Source organism: Lithobates pipiens, unplaced genomic scaffold, assembly GCF_037356315.1.
Source record: "Lithobates pipiens isolate NorthernLeopardFrog02 unplaced genomic scaffold, aLitPip1_a1.2 Scaffold_27, whole genome shotgun sequence".
Taxonomy (NCBI): Eukaryota; Metazoa; Chordata; class Amphibia; order Anura; family Ranidae; genus Lithobates; species Lithobates pipiens.
Genome location: NW_027507788.1, coordinates 101,733,785 through 101,748,749, shown reverse-complemented (window position 1 = coordinate 101,748,749; position 14,965 = coordinate 101,733,785). Strand labels below are relative to the sequence as shown.

At 40.7% G+C, this 14,965-nt stretch overlaps 1 protein-coding gene across 4 annotated transcripts in view; it reads left to right on the top strand.

The window, feature by feature from the left end:
- The window catches only part of LOC143934030 (netrin-1-like), a 173,800-nt gene extending 159,155 nt beyond the window's left edge, over nt 1-14,645 (top strand). For all 4 annotated transcript variants that reach the window (XM_077457270.1, XM_077457269.1, XM_077457272.1 and 1 more), the window contains 4 exons: nt 3,444-3,593; nt 4,709-4,768; nt 4,861-4,941; nt 14,043-14,645. In XM_077457270.1, the coding sequence (XP_077313396.1) occupies nt 3,444-3,593; nt 4,709-4,768; nt 4,861-4,941; nt 14,043-14,371 (620 nt within the window). In that variant the 3' untranslated portion in view covers nt 14,372-14,645. The remainder of the gene's footprint in view (nt 1-3,443; nt 3,594-4,708; nt 4,769-4,860; nt 4,942-14,042) is intronic.
- Nucleotides 14,646-14,965: the final 320 nt, after the last annotated feature.

Here is a 14,965-nt window from a genome sequence, read left to right as displayed (position 1 = left end):
GAAATGGTAAGGGGGTACAAAAGTACCCCTACCATTTCTCAAATAAAATGTAAAAGAATGTTAAAAAAGACAAACATACTTTTGAAAAAGTTCTTTATTAAAAATAAAAAATAAATAAAAAAAGATTCCAGCGGTGGTAATCCACTCTTGCTATTCAGCCACGGATGATCATCTCTCCTGGGTTCAGCGATGGCTGATCTGATCCAGCAATGGGTGATCTCTTCGTCCAGAACAGCGCAGTCCATCCATCCTTCCTCTGTCTCCACTGGCGGAGACACTGCAGGATCCCAGCAGCCTGACATTTCTTATATGAGGAGGGCCACCAAACAGGGGGGGCGGGATTGATGCAGGGTTCTCCTTAATATCCATACCAGACCTGAAGGGCCTGGTAATTGAATTTGGGGGAACCCCATGCTTTATTTTTTTTATCAATGACGTTCAATGACTGTTCTCTGTATTACGGGGAGCCGACAATTCATTATAGCGTGATTTTAAATTACTTTTTTTCCTGCAGAAATGACACTTTGTGCAGGGACAGCTCTAAGCAGGGGAAACATGTGCCCCTTCACAGGCATACTATACACACCCCCCAGGTGCGACATTTAAAGGAATATTACACTTTTATTGTTTCACTTTAATCATTATTAAAATCACTGCTCCCGAAATAACAGCCATTTTTAAAACTTTTTTTTGCATTGATACATGTCCCCTGGGGCAGGACCCAGGCCCCCAAACACTTTTTAGGACAGTAACTTGCATATTAGCCTTTAAAATTAGCACTTTAGATTTCTCCCATAGACTTGTACAGGGTGTTCCGCGGCTTTTCGTATTTGCCGCGAACACCCCAAATTGTTCACTGTTCGCGGAACAGGCGAACAGGCAATGTTCAAGTTGAAAATGAGTTCAACTCGAACTTGAAGCTCATCCCTATACAAGAGGATGATCTCTTTGCTTTTCCCTGTACGTCATGCATACAGAGGCGTATCTAGTGAAAATGGCACCTATGGCAAGCACTGAAACTGCGCCCCTGTGTGATGAGGACAGACTGGGACACCAGGGACAGAGAGAGACGCTGGGGACAGACAAAGAGGGAGGCAGTGCAACGAGGACAGAGAGAGATGCCAGGGACAGGATGGGACACTGGCGACAGACAGAGGGACACAGTGTGATAAGGACAGAGAGGGACAGCGGGGACAGATAGGGACACATGCGACAAGAACAGAGAGGGTCGCTGGGGACAGACAGAGGGACGCAGTGCGATGAGACCAGAGAGGGATGCAGTGCAGACAGGGGACACAGGGGGGTGCCAGGGGACACTGTGTGGGGGAGGGGACACAAGGGGACACTGGGTGGGACCAGGAGACATCATGGGGCCTCCTGCAGTCCTGTTGGGGCCCAGGCCCCCTTCATCTGTACTTGCTGCCCCTCCCCCCTCTCCCCGATGGTGGCAGCCCTGCTGTCTCTAGACTCCTGTAAAAAATAAAAAGTACACAGCCTCACCTAATGAATGTAATAATAAGATCTCTCAGGGCACGCTGATCCCACCAGCCCCTCCTCTCTTCTCCTCTGTCCAGTGATGTAATGTACAGTACAAGCACCTGGGGTGGATGGGAGGGAAGGAAGGGGAGGCGGAAGGCAGCGCGCCATGAAAGGTCTTATTACAGCTGCTGGCTGTGCTAGACTATATGTGTTGCAGTCTTGCAGAGCCTCTTATGCGGCCCCCTAATGGCCCCAGGCCCTCGGACAATACCCGAGAGCCCAACGGGTCAGTCTGCCTCTGCTCATTAAACTATTCACATTCAGTGAAAGTACATGAACTTTCACTGAATGTGAACAGTTCAATGAGCTTGTTACACAAATCACTTTATTACACTTTATTTATGATATATATTTATTTAATCCATATTGAGCACTATATTTGATTGGCTGCTTCTGCTTGGCACACACGTACAATCGCACATGATGATGACTTTAAGTCATCGTCATCATGTGCGATTGTGCATGTGTGCCAGGCCCAAGCAGATGCAGCCAATCAAATATAGTGCTGAATATGGATTAAATAAATATGCATAGCCATTGATATTATAAATAAAGTGTAATAACGTGATTTGTGCAACAACAGGTACTACTTTTAATTAGAAGTAGTACCTACTGTTGCACAAATCACTTTATTACACTTTATTTATGATATCAATGTCTATGCATTTTTATTTAATCCACATTCAGCACTATAGTTGATTGGCTGCTTGCTTCTCTTTGGCAGTGGGATGGAATCGAGGCACACATGATGATGATCAAGATCAGTACCTGCTAGGCTGCAGTGCTAATCCTGCAAATCCTGCAAATCCTGCTGCCTGGGGGTTCTTTCATAAAGTGACTCCTCTGTTCTCCTCCTCACATCATGTGATGTCACAGACCACCCTCAGAGGAGAAGATAATGCCAGCCACACAGAGGAGGGTAGATGGAGCATTAGGCTGTGCCTCCACCAGTAACCCTACCCTCTACGTGGACCTGGTCTGGCCAGTTATCAGCCGTTATGGGAGCGTGCGCCTGTCGATCCCCTCCCCAGGCCAAGTGACCATTAGCAAGTGCCTTGCCGGCGCAACACTCCAGCAGGCTGGCCACAGTGCCAGGGGCTATATTAGTGTGAGAGCCAGCCGCAGGAGGACAGGTGGAAGTTATTTTTCGTGCGTGGGGCAGCTTTTTTGCCGCCGCCCCTCCCATGGTGCCCATGGCACTTGCATGGCTGCCATACCTTAGATACACCACTGCCTGCATAGCTTTGAGCAAATAAACTGGAATATTCCAAGAATGCATGTTTATCGGATGTCTTTTCAGAAGAACAATATTTTGGCATTCAAATTGTGATTGCACATCTGTCTTACTCCTGATATCCAAGTCAGCTTGATTAAGTTTTGAACAGATTTGAATATTACTGGAAATAAAGGATTCTTCAGATTTCAGTACATTTATTTTTGAGATCTCTCACCCTTCCTTGCCTCACCTTTCTCTGATCCAGTGTTTTCTTGTAAAAACTCCTTCCACGTGACCTCTGCAAGTGTGGTGTTCTCTCATTTCATTCCTATAGAGAATTCATACATCTTTGAAATATGAAGTATGAGCCCTTGATAGAACTGGATAGAGATTGCCTGGCAGAGAGGATTTTTGACAATGAGCTTTAGAGCACTGAGCAGGCAGCACATCTGAAATGGTTGGGAATGTTTGGCACTTTCTAAAACAATACAGTCTTGGTCTAGTTATTCTATTATATATTTGCTAATCATGTAAATGTGCAAAAATCCCAAAATCATTTCCAGTTAAAGACTCTTACAAAGCACATCCTGTCTAAAAAATACAGAGTGTTACGGATAGATACTACAGATAAATCAAGTTTTTCCTATTAATGTTTTTACTATTGTTACTATTTTTTTTATTACTGCAGCTTGCCAGTGTCACCCAATAGGGGCTGTCAATGGCATGTGCAACCAAACAACTGGTCAATGCCCATGTAAGACTGGAGTGACTGGCCTAACATGCAATCGCTGCACTCAAGGATACCAACAAAGTCGATCTCCCCATATGCCTTGTGTCCGTAAGTAATTTTAAGCAATACATTAAGCACTCTGTTTATTATAAGGTGAGTGTATTTTTTAAAGTTGTCTTTAATACAAATTTATTGAAAACATTTTTTTTATAAATTTGGGGCCAGTCAAAATAGGAAGCCAGTCCTGAAAACTCATCGTATGTTGCCCAAAAATTTGAACAGACATTAGACTGAATTTATAAATACTGTATAATTATATAAAAAGTTAAAAATAAGAATAACAGTATAGCACCGTATGGTGATAGTAAATACCCTTTGATTTACTAGATGATTCTTTATATCACCATACCATTATCCATATCATGGAATTGTTTATCTGCCTATGCGTGCACCAATTCTGAGAAGTGATTGAGTACATATTAACGCCCCCCCCCCCCCCCCCCCGACTGTATTTTTGACTCCCTGTTGCATGAATGTGAATGAAATGGGTAAAAGATGGCTTCAGCTTCTGTTCTCCACCTGCAGATAACTCTTCAGACACAGTTTGTCCTTTCTTAATCATAGGGGCCTCTATAATTAAGCCCCCCGAAAAAGATGAAATGATTCAATGATGGGATTCAGTTCGCTTTGAGCGCTATACAAATTATTCATTCATTCATCTCAGATGTTCTCTACAGGTGAACAATAGGAGCTGAAGCCATGTTTTACATTTTTTATTCACGTTCATGAAAGAGAGCTGGTATTTGTGTGAGGACGGCCTCCATTTTGTTCAAGCCTGAAAAGCTGATCCTGTTTGTCTTGCACCAGTCTATCCACATGCTGACCTGAATGATAGTTTAGGGGGCATTTGAATGGTATTTTTTTCATTATTTTGGGCTACATAAAATTCCATATTATACATAGACATAGCATTTGTCTACTTGTTTGGCATGGCTTTGCTTCTTGACAAATTGAATATATTTTTCTGTGTAAAGGAAAGGTTTCTAATGGTTGTGGAATGAACTTAGGGGGTTCATTGTCTGCATGCTTGAAGGATACAGCTATGTAAACTAGGCTCTGGTGATACCTGGAAAATTGATCATTTACACAGGATTTGGTACATTTTATCAATACATTTTACTGCAATATATTAACATTAACATATTTATTTTGCTTAAAACTAGGGATTCAAGAGGAGATGACTACAACAGCAGCATATCCTGTGGAATGGAAAGCAGGATCAGGTATATCAAACTTACTGTATAGTATTAAAGCAGTATTTGAGTTTTGCTGTGTAGCAGGATTTAGATTTGATAATATCTGATTTTTTTTTTAGTCTCTGAATGCCAGTCTTATTGTAAGCCATCTCACAGCCGTGTGCACATGAATCTACGCAAGTATTGCAAAAAGGACTACGGTATGTAAAATGATTGTGATAATTTATCATTTTCAACAAGAGGGAAACTTGGGGAATGCTCACTTACACAGAACAGAAGGCCTTTATAAAGCAGCTCCAAGCTTGTGATAATGCTTGGAGATCATTCATTGTTTTTGATGAGATGCAGCTCCAGCCGTGGAAGCCCAAAGATCTCAGAGGCCTAAATAATTATCCTATGTAGGCATTCTCACCAGCTAGTTGGGAGCTATGTGTAGATATGAAGGAGCACACAATAACGGTCTCAGGTCTAGTACTATATAAGAAAACACTTAGGTGTCTATAAAAACATTACTATGCAAATGTGTCAGTCATTTACACAGCTGACAGGAATCTTCACTGTAATTTGTGATTATGTTTATATCATTTGTCATCTCCATCTGGAGGCTGTAATGCAATACTTTCCTGAAAATACCTCATTATTGACACAAGATAGGCCTCACAATCCTAGGAAATAAACATACCGTACATACTCGAGTATAAGCTGAGTATTTTAACACTTTTTTTAGGCTGAAACCCCCCCCCCCCCCCCCAGCTTATACTCGAGTGAGGGTGCCCATCTTCAGCTGTACCTGTGATTACTAAAACAGCGGGTGTCTCCCGATGTGTCATGCCCATCTGCAGCTGTATCTTTGATAACTAAAACAGCGGGTGTCTTCCGCTGTGTCATGCAGGCTGCTCGGCTGCCATTGTAACAAAGCCCTGCCTCCTCCTCACCTCATCTGTGATAGATGGAACACTGATACAATTCTTGGAAAAGGTATCAGTGTTCCATCTATCACGGACGAGGAGGAGGCAGGGCTTTGTTACAATGGACGGCCGAACAGACTGCATGACACAGCAGGAGACACCCGCTGTTTTAGTTATCAAAGGCACAGCTGCAAATGGGCATGACACAGCGGGAGACACCTTCTGTTTTAGTTATCACAGATACAGCTGCAGATGGGCATGACAAAGTGGGAGACACCTGCTGTTTTAGTTATCACAGGTACAGCTGCAGAGGGGCACCATGAGGCTGCAAATGGGCACAGTGAGGCTGCAAATGGGCACATTGAGGCTGCAGATGGGCAGAATTAGGCTGCAAATGGGCACAGTGAGGCTGCAGATGGGCACAATAAGGCTGCAAGTGGGCACAGTGAGGCTGTAAATGGGCACTGATGATACAGGTAGGCACAGTGAGGCTTCAAATGGGCACAGTGAGGCTGCAGATGGGCACTGTTTACCCAGTAGCTGTGGCATTTCCCACCCTAGGCTTATACTGGAGTCAATATGTTTTCCCAGCCTTTTGTTGCAAAATGAGGTGCCTCAGCTTATATTCAGGTTGGTATATATGGTATTAGGTAAATAAGAAAGCTGATTTGTGACAGCTATGTGAATGATTGACACAATTATTTTATAAATAGACCCCTTAAATTTGTGTGGATGTAGATTTTGCTTCCCTGTTGTCCATGGTTACTAGTGTCCATGCTAGCAGAAGATGATGGAGAATAAATAGACATGTTGAGATCTTTATTTCACATATAGAAATATGGTCTAATGTTCTATAGAGAACATTATACAAAATTATATGTTACATAAATATAAATGTTGGAGAACCTAATTATTTTCTTGCATTGTGGCCAGAACGAACTTGCAAGCAATAAAGAACCTTTGTGTGCAAAATAAAAGGCTTATCATATTCACAGACTGTTTTAGGGTGAACTAAACCTGAATTTCTTGGTGTTACAAAAGTCACAATAATGTTCAAACTTTTCCTCTCCTTTAGGAGTTCTCTAAGCTCTGCAGAGCTGTCCTGATATGTACAGTTGGGATGCATAATTCTGTCTCCCTGCTGCACTCAAATACTGTCACAAAGCACAGCACAGTTATGATGTTTATTCTCTACATATAAATACACATCAAATTAATGAAGCTGCTTTCCCTGAACATTTTTCTGTATTTGTTTTTCTTTATAAAGATTTCAACCTTGCTTTAACTGTCACCCACCATTTAGAATTTCTCTTTGCAATAATAGAACAGAACTGGTAAAAGCAAAAGCAAGGTTCCATTTTATCAGCATAGCCATGCTGTGTTTCTTTTTTTTTTTAACCATGGTCAGTAAATGAGATGTGATAGACCTTCAGTTTGAAGGACCTTTTAGATGCAAATAGATTAATTAGTAGGGCTGAAGCACTGAATTCCATGGCTTTTATTTTACTCCCTGCTTGCTTTGGGTCACTTTCCTCCCAGCGGGTCCTTTTCTTGATCCCACGGGCACAGCTGGGATAAGATGACTGAAGGATCATCATTTCATGGGATTAGTTAAAGCCATGGCTTCTGAGAAAATGGCAATGTTCGGCTGGGAAGGAAAGTGAGCACTGAAAGCCAGAGATGAGATAGAACTATCGGGTCCAAGCCCCGCTGCGTAAGAAGAATGTTTTTAAGAGCACAAAGGGAATTATCAAGTTAAGCTGATTTCCTCTTGCTGCTTTTAAAGAAGTGAGGGCAAAGAAGACTAAAAACAGAAGGCTAGACTGGAGACTAGATTTAAGATGACTGTAGCATTTATTTATAGACATACATCATAAACAAATGCACATGAGTCTTCACCTGCAAAATGTGTTGAGTACCTCTTTATCTTTTGTGTACTGTATAATGCACACACATTCAGATGAAGGGTTAAACATCTTTCGGGGTGGCCTACTGTGCATTAAAAACACAGTGAGTTCCAGGGCAAGCACCCTGTAAAGAAAGGGATAAGGGGCCCTTAAGCCGTAGTCAGTGGTAAGAGAATAAGAAGCAAAGAAAAGAAGTCTCTGTGATTGATCGTCTTTATGTCAGGACCAATAAAACTAAACAGTCTTCAAACAAATGATGAGCAACAGAGCAACAGCTCAAATTAAAGGCATGAGGTCACAGGTTAAGTGTGTGCAGCCACCCAAGGTGTATGTATACATTAGAGTAATACTACAGAGCCCTCAAGCTTGCTGTCTTAGAAGACTGTTCAAGATATTGTAAGACAATTGTAATGCAAAATTACATTGGCATAAGTTAGACATATATTTTATTAAATGGTTTCTAAAAACATTCCTCTGTAGGAGTGCAGAATAACAGGAAACAACTCGGACCTTAGCTCATAGGAATCCACCACTATTTAAGTACTGATATCCCAGTGGGATACCGAGAGAAGAGCTGCATCAAATTTCTTGTTTGAAAAAGCTCTGAGTGCATTGGCACCAAAGGGATTTTCAGCTTTTTTTGAAGAGTGGAAAACCTATTTTATTGCAATTATATAAGGTATTATTCTTGCTAGTATATTTGAATAACTAGGGATACTATATCCTTCGTAATTGTAGCCCTTGATATGGCTGATACCAGCATCAGTAGCAACAATATTTAGTATGTGTAAAAAGTCATATTGGATAATCTCTTAGATAAATTATTATCTTATAAGATACTTCAACAACTGAGAGTTTACCTCCTAGTACATAGTAATCAAAAATCTTTGAGGGCAGGCAAATTAGATCTGCCTTTCTATGGCCAGGCTTCTTTATTTTTTACGCTAAAAAACAACTATCTATATGGTTCAGTGAAATACTGGTGGCCATGCGTAACTCAATTAATGTGATCCAACAGAGCTGAGCATTACTGGCTATAATCTGGTCATTTATTTAACAATAAATACATGATTACTGCTTAAAGTTTATATAAAAACAATACTTTAGAGAGGGCAAATCTTCCTAATTTGGATGCAGATAGCAATGCAAAATTGTCACGGGTTTAACACTTCCATAATCTAACTAAAACAAGAAAAAATTACTTTAGATATATTTTAATATTGCAGGAAGGGGTCATTATCACAATTTTTTTTTCTGTAATCAAGGTTAAAAAGCTTTACCACTTCTACGTTGCCCTGTTTTTAATTTATTCTAAGTGAGAAAAATATCCGCGTTTGATTAAAGTCATCATTATTCTGTCGGTAGATAGCCACAGTCACATTTTCACTTGATTCCAAAGAAGACGGTTTAATTTCTTTAAGGTATAACTACCACAACATTCAGTCTTCTGATTTTTTTTTCATGCATTTTATGGTCAGTATTTTATGTGTCAGCTGCAATATAAAGCCAGGATAACCTTTAAAATTGAGTACTTAGTGAGAAAATTGTTTCCTCATATTCAACTAATGCTTGAATTATATCCAAATTAATGTTTTAATTTTCAAGTCTTGATTTTGAGACTAGCATGCATCATATTTTCCCTGGGTATAGTAAAGGCATTTTAACCTATACAGCAGATGTAAAGGTATAAACATGTATGTAGCCAGGTGCGTGTCTAGAAAAGGGACATCATAAAGACACTGTGCTGCAGCTGCTTTGTGTGCCTTTACAAGAATCTTATGCTGGCTTTTAGTTCCATTCAGCATCTATCCAGCAGAGAGGGCAGATGGGCATGATGGACTGAGGAACTTTGATGCAAGCTGCAGTGAACTCTAGAAAGTGTAGTCTGGGAAGATGGTTTTGTATGGGGGTAGATGGAATGTGGACTGCAACTCCCAGATATACACTCTTAACAGGAGGGCAAAGAAGCAATGTTTCTTTTGGATTTTAGAAAGAGAACTTCTTCTTGCTGGGAATATCACTGTTTCTGAGTGCACACTAACTTGCTACAAACCTGCAGCCTGAGACAGAAAACAGAGCACTGTTAAACCTGTGTGCTGAGGACAGGCAGGTGAAGATATGAGCTATGAACGGCAGGACCAAAGTTGTGGTATCACTGGGACTAGTGAGAGTGCATTGCGGCTATTAATCTATATATAAATCATTACTATCAGAGACTGAGTACATATGGACTAGCCATCTAACTAACAATCCAACTAACAGTCTTATTCACTGCATGCAGACTTTAATGGAAATGTGCTTTTGTGCACCACCGGAAAGACTGGACCTCAACTTTGGCCAGCTGAAGAATTATAGGAAGGACTGTCTTTTAAAATTGCTTTTCTATAAGGACTTTATTGGTTATCCGGAGTAATAGGAACCTCCGTATGAAGATCTAAGTCTTAGGCACCTTTCACATGACAAGTCCGCTCGGATCTGCCTGTCCATTTTTCAGACGGATCCAAGCGGGCCACGCATTGACTCCAATGGGTAGGCGGGTGTCCTCTGACACCCGCCTGCCATCTGATCCGCTCAAGACAGACCTATGGTAATACGTCCAGCCATCCATCTGGCAGATCGGAGGAGATCTGATGAAAACGGACATGCTGTTTGTTTTTAGTCCGCTCTCCCGATAAGAATCAATGGGGCTCTGACAGGTCCCTCCCTGCTCAGTGAGCAGAGACGGACCTGTCATCCGCCGTCTCAGCGTAGGTCAACGGAGTGATCTCCCACTGAGCTGGGGGACTCCGCTGAGCGAACTGTCCTAAAAAGTGTTTGGGGACCTGGGTCCTGCCCCACGGGACATGTATCAATGCAAAAAAAGTTTTAAAAACTGACTTTTTTTTGGGAGCAGTGATTTTAATAATGATTAAAGTGAGACAATAAAAGTGTAATATTCCTTTAAATTTCGTACCTGGTCCCCAAACACTTTTTAGGACAGTAACTTGCATATTAACCCTTAAAATTAGCACTTTAGATTTTGAACGTTCGAGTCCCATAAACTTTAATAGGGTTCTAAAGTTCACACGAAGTTTAGGTCTGTTTGCATGTTCTGGTGCGAACCGAACCAGGGGGGGGGGGGGGGGTTTGGCTCATCCTTACTGCTGATTTATAGATTATCAGGTATAAAACAAATTCAATATGGAACTCTATTTTAAACTGCTATAACCTAGTGATTCAATTGTTTACTGAGCTGTGGTTGACCTATTTCTCTATTTTCTCATTATATACATACTGGCATTTACCTCAACCAATTATATCCACTTCAGCTCTGGAAGATTTACCCCCGTTCATGGCCGGGCTATTTTTTGCATTACTTTAACTGACAATTGCACAGTTGTGCGACACTGTACCCAAATAAACTTTTGTCCTTTTTTTCCACAAATAGAGCTTTCTTTTGGGGGTATTTTACCATCTCTGTGTGTGGGAGGTGCTTTTACTGTGTTCCTGCATGGATCCAGGTCCCTACTTTGCAGGAACACAGGATCCATGCCTTCCTTACTGATAGAATAGCAATCTGCCTTGCCTACATTGGCAGACTGCTGTTCTGCCTGGTACCGAACGATCAGCGGGTGCCAGAAGACATTAAGTCCACAGGACCCACTGATCGGCTCCTGCTGTGTAGAATTACAGCGGAAGCGAGCCTCCAATGGCACGCACTCATTCCCAATACCCAGAAGTGCAGGATCACATATATATACATCTGCCCTGTAGCAGTGAAACTGCTATAGGGCAGTCGGCAAGTGGATAATACACTGAATTCATTTAACATTAACATTTAACATTAACCAGTCTGGTGTTTATTTTCTGGTACTGAATTACATCTGGGTGCATTTTTTTCATACTGGTGTTCCTGTAAGCCCTCGTACACATGGTCGGAGATTCCGACAACAAAATTAGATTTTGTCCGAAACTGGTGTTGCATACACACGGTCGGACAAAGTTGTAACATTCGTAACGTGATGGCGTAATTTAGTTACGACAGGACTACGTTCAGGCTAGTAGCCAATAGCTTTGGTCTGAGCATGCGTTGCACTTTGTCCGATCGGAACTCTCTACAAACGATCGGACAAAGTCCGATCGGATCATGTTGTCGGAAAATGTTATAGCCCAAATCTAAAACTTTGTTGGTCGGATATTCTGACGGAAACAGTCTGATGGAGCCCACACATGGTCGGATTATCCGACAACACGGTCCATCCGGACATTTTCCGTCAAAATGTACGACCGTGTGTACAAGGGCTAAGAGTTTGCAGCAACTTTCATTCAACCAGGTGTGTCAGAGGGGCCAAGGTTGTTTACAGAGTTGAGGCCAAAGAACAGAGTAGTCAATCTACCAAGCAGCTTCTGGGGGGAGTACAAGTATAGAAGTTGTAATACAAACCAACACTCCATAGGAATGGACACTCACCAAACACTTGGCTATAACAGCTGTAGCAAATACAGCATGGTCGTATAATCTAAAATGCTCTGTCTAAGAGATGATGTCACACTGCTGCATACTTCTGTCTGCAGTGGTCAGAGATGTAAGTGCACAGCTGTATATTTGTGATTGTTTCACAGTGGGTTTTAATCTTGGTGGCTTTTAGTATATAATAAACTATACTGCACTATGATTTTGGTTTGCTCCTTTTATGAGCTGTAGTGACATCCATTACTGGGCATAGGAGGCATTTGTAAAAAGACACTGACCTGAGGCTTGCAGGGGGTGTAATATAAGCTGATTAGACCATGCTCTATTTGCTATACCTGTTGTAGCACAAGTGTCTGGTGAGTGTTCATTCTGTCGGGTAACATGTGTGATCATACACTGGAAGGTTTGCAGGCAATTTATACCTGATGGTGGAGGACTGACTATTTTTGCACACTTTTATGAACTTCATCGTTAGAGAATTTTGCTGGCTCTTTTATAAATTGTTAGATTTTATAAATTGTAAGATTTTATAAATTGTTTATTATGTTGTATGCGCTTTTATGGTAACTGTCATCACTTTAATTTTTATGGTGCGTTGTTTACTGGGAGTTTTCAAACTTCTGAGGAGTGTTTTTGTTTTTTAAGTGGTGCTGCAAATGCATATGATAATCTGTTGGTTTGCAAGCAGCCTAATAACAACATAATACAGACTTACCTTGTTATTTCTAAAATACTAAAAATAATCTTCAATCATCCTGCTATTTAACTTTTCAACATTTTTTGTCATTTTAGACTCACTGTCATTAAACCACCTATGATTGCTTTCTATAGAACAACTGCCTTCTATGAATATATGTATATATATATGTATATATATATATTATATATATATATATATATATATATATATATATATATATATATATATATATATATATGCACACTGAGAGGATATGCTCAGTCACAAGGTCATACATTTTCTTAAGCAATCCAATAGATCTGAAGATCTGTGATCAAATATTAGATACTATTTTATAAATAGTTTGCTTTTAAGCTTTAAATAAGAAAGTTGTATATGTTAAAAGTAAAGCTATAGCAGTGTTTTCAGTTCTTCCACTAATGTTTGGTGAATGTGGGTATCAGAATGGTTTTGTAAGTCCAGCAATCCATTTCATATGCTGTGATAAAATGCATTACAATTATTTCTTTATCAATTTTTGTATTAGTTGGTAAAAGTAGAGTCGTGGTTCCGTAACCAGTGTAATACCCAGGTCAATAGGGTGCAGAATATGAAATTTGCTTGAGACAGTGGCTCCAGCATGGCAGCCAAGAGCTCTTGCTGTGGCACTGATCAGATGAAATCGCCTGTAGCACCATGTCACACTTGATTTATGTCTTTGTATCAGCCTTGACATTGTCGTACATGAAAGGTGTTGTAATGAACATACCTACCCTGCAGATAATCACTGATCAGGACAAACTTGTGAGTATGAAAGCCTTTTTAGCTGACAAAATATCAAGATAATATTTTGAGGCAGCACAGTGGCTAAGTGTTTAGCACTTCCGCCAAGCAGGACTGGGGTCATTGGTTTGAATCCCAACCATGGCACTATCTGCCTGGACTTTGCAGGTTCTCTCCGTGCCTGCATAGGTTTCCTCTGGTTACTCAGGTTTCCTCCCACACTCTAAAGACATGCTGTTAGGTTAATTGGCTCCTGTCCAAATTGGTCCTAGTATTTGTATGAATGAATGCGAGTTAGGGACCTTAGATTGTAAGCTTCTTGAGGGCAGGGATTAATATGAAGGTATAGAAAATATGTAAAGTGCTGCGTTAACTGACAGCGCTATATAAGTACCTCTAATGAGTAAATAAAGAAAATGCTTAAATGGTGCAGAGAAAAGTAAAGACAGTGATTTTTGTGCCCTGTGTTGGTAGAGATTTTTGCTACACCACACATACCAGTTTAGTAAGCATTCTACCAGTATAACATTTTAAACATGAGATGATGCTATGTCTACCTTATTTTTTACAGTTCTCCGGGCCCAGCTACTGTCTATGGAGAAATCTGGAGAATGGTGGCAATTTACAGCTAACGTGCTTACAGTATATAGACAGCGGAGGGTTCCCATCAGACGTGGTGATCAACCAATATGGGTTCCAGATCAAGATTTGGCATGTGATTGCCTCCGGGTTCAAGTAGGAAAGTCTTATTTGATCATCGGTAATGATGAGGAATCTCCAGATCCTGCTCGTGTGATACTGGATAAGAACAGCCTGTCACTACCTTGGCGTGATGTCTGGGCACACAAACTGAGACGGTTTCAGCAGCAAGATCGGCGAGGAAAATGCAAGGCGGGATAAATAGATCTTAGTGTCATGGATATTGTTTAGTGTCAGTTGTCTTGGAGCAAGAACCCATTTAGAGTGAAACATTAATGATGGCCTGCTAGCTGCAGTTATTGCTACCTCTATAATACCACATTTGTCAACTGGAAAACACAGCAAGACATATACAGTAAGAAAGAGCAAAACCTGTTACAATCTATTATATAGGTATTTGTAGAAAGAAATATGCTGCTTTTTCTCCTTTGCTGTCTCAAATACAGAATATAATTTTTGTGGGTGTGATAAATAATTTGCTGTTTGTCTCTGAGTCATTTAATTTTGATTTATGTTCAATGTCTTTTCTTACAAGAATCAAAAAATACTTTTATTTCACATTTAAAATGGATGTAGCAACCCATATGCCAAAGCTGCATAGAACATGTGAAGAGTGTTGATTAACAACAAAAGAAATACAGAGTGTTTCAAGAGAAGAAGGAATAGTATTTTATATATAGTTAAAAAGACACTCTCACCTTGCCATTTCAGGGCAAAGTAACAGGGTCTATGTAAGGGGGCTCCCTCAACTCACTGATCATCACTTTGGCAACCAACCCCTGTTGCTCCTTCCTC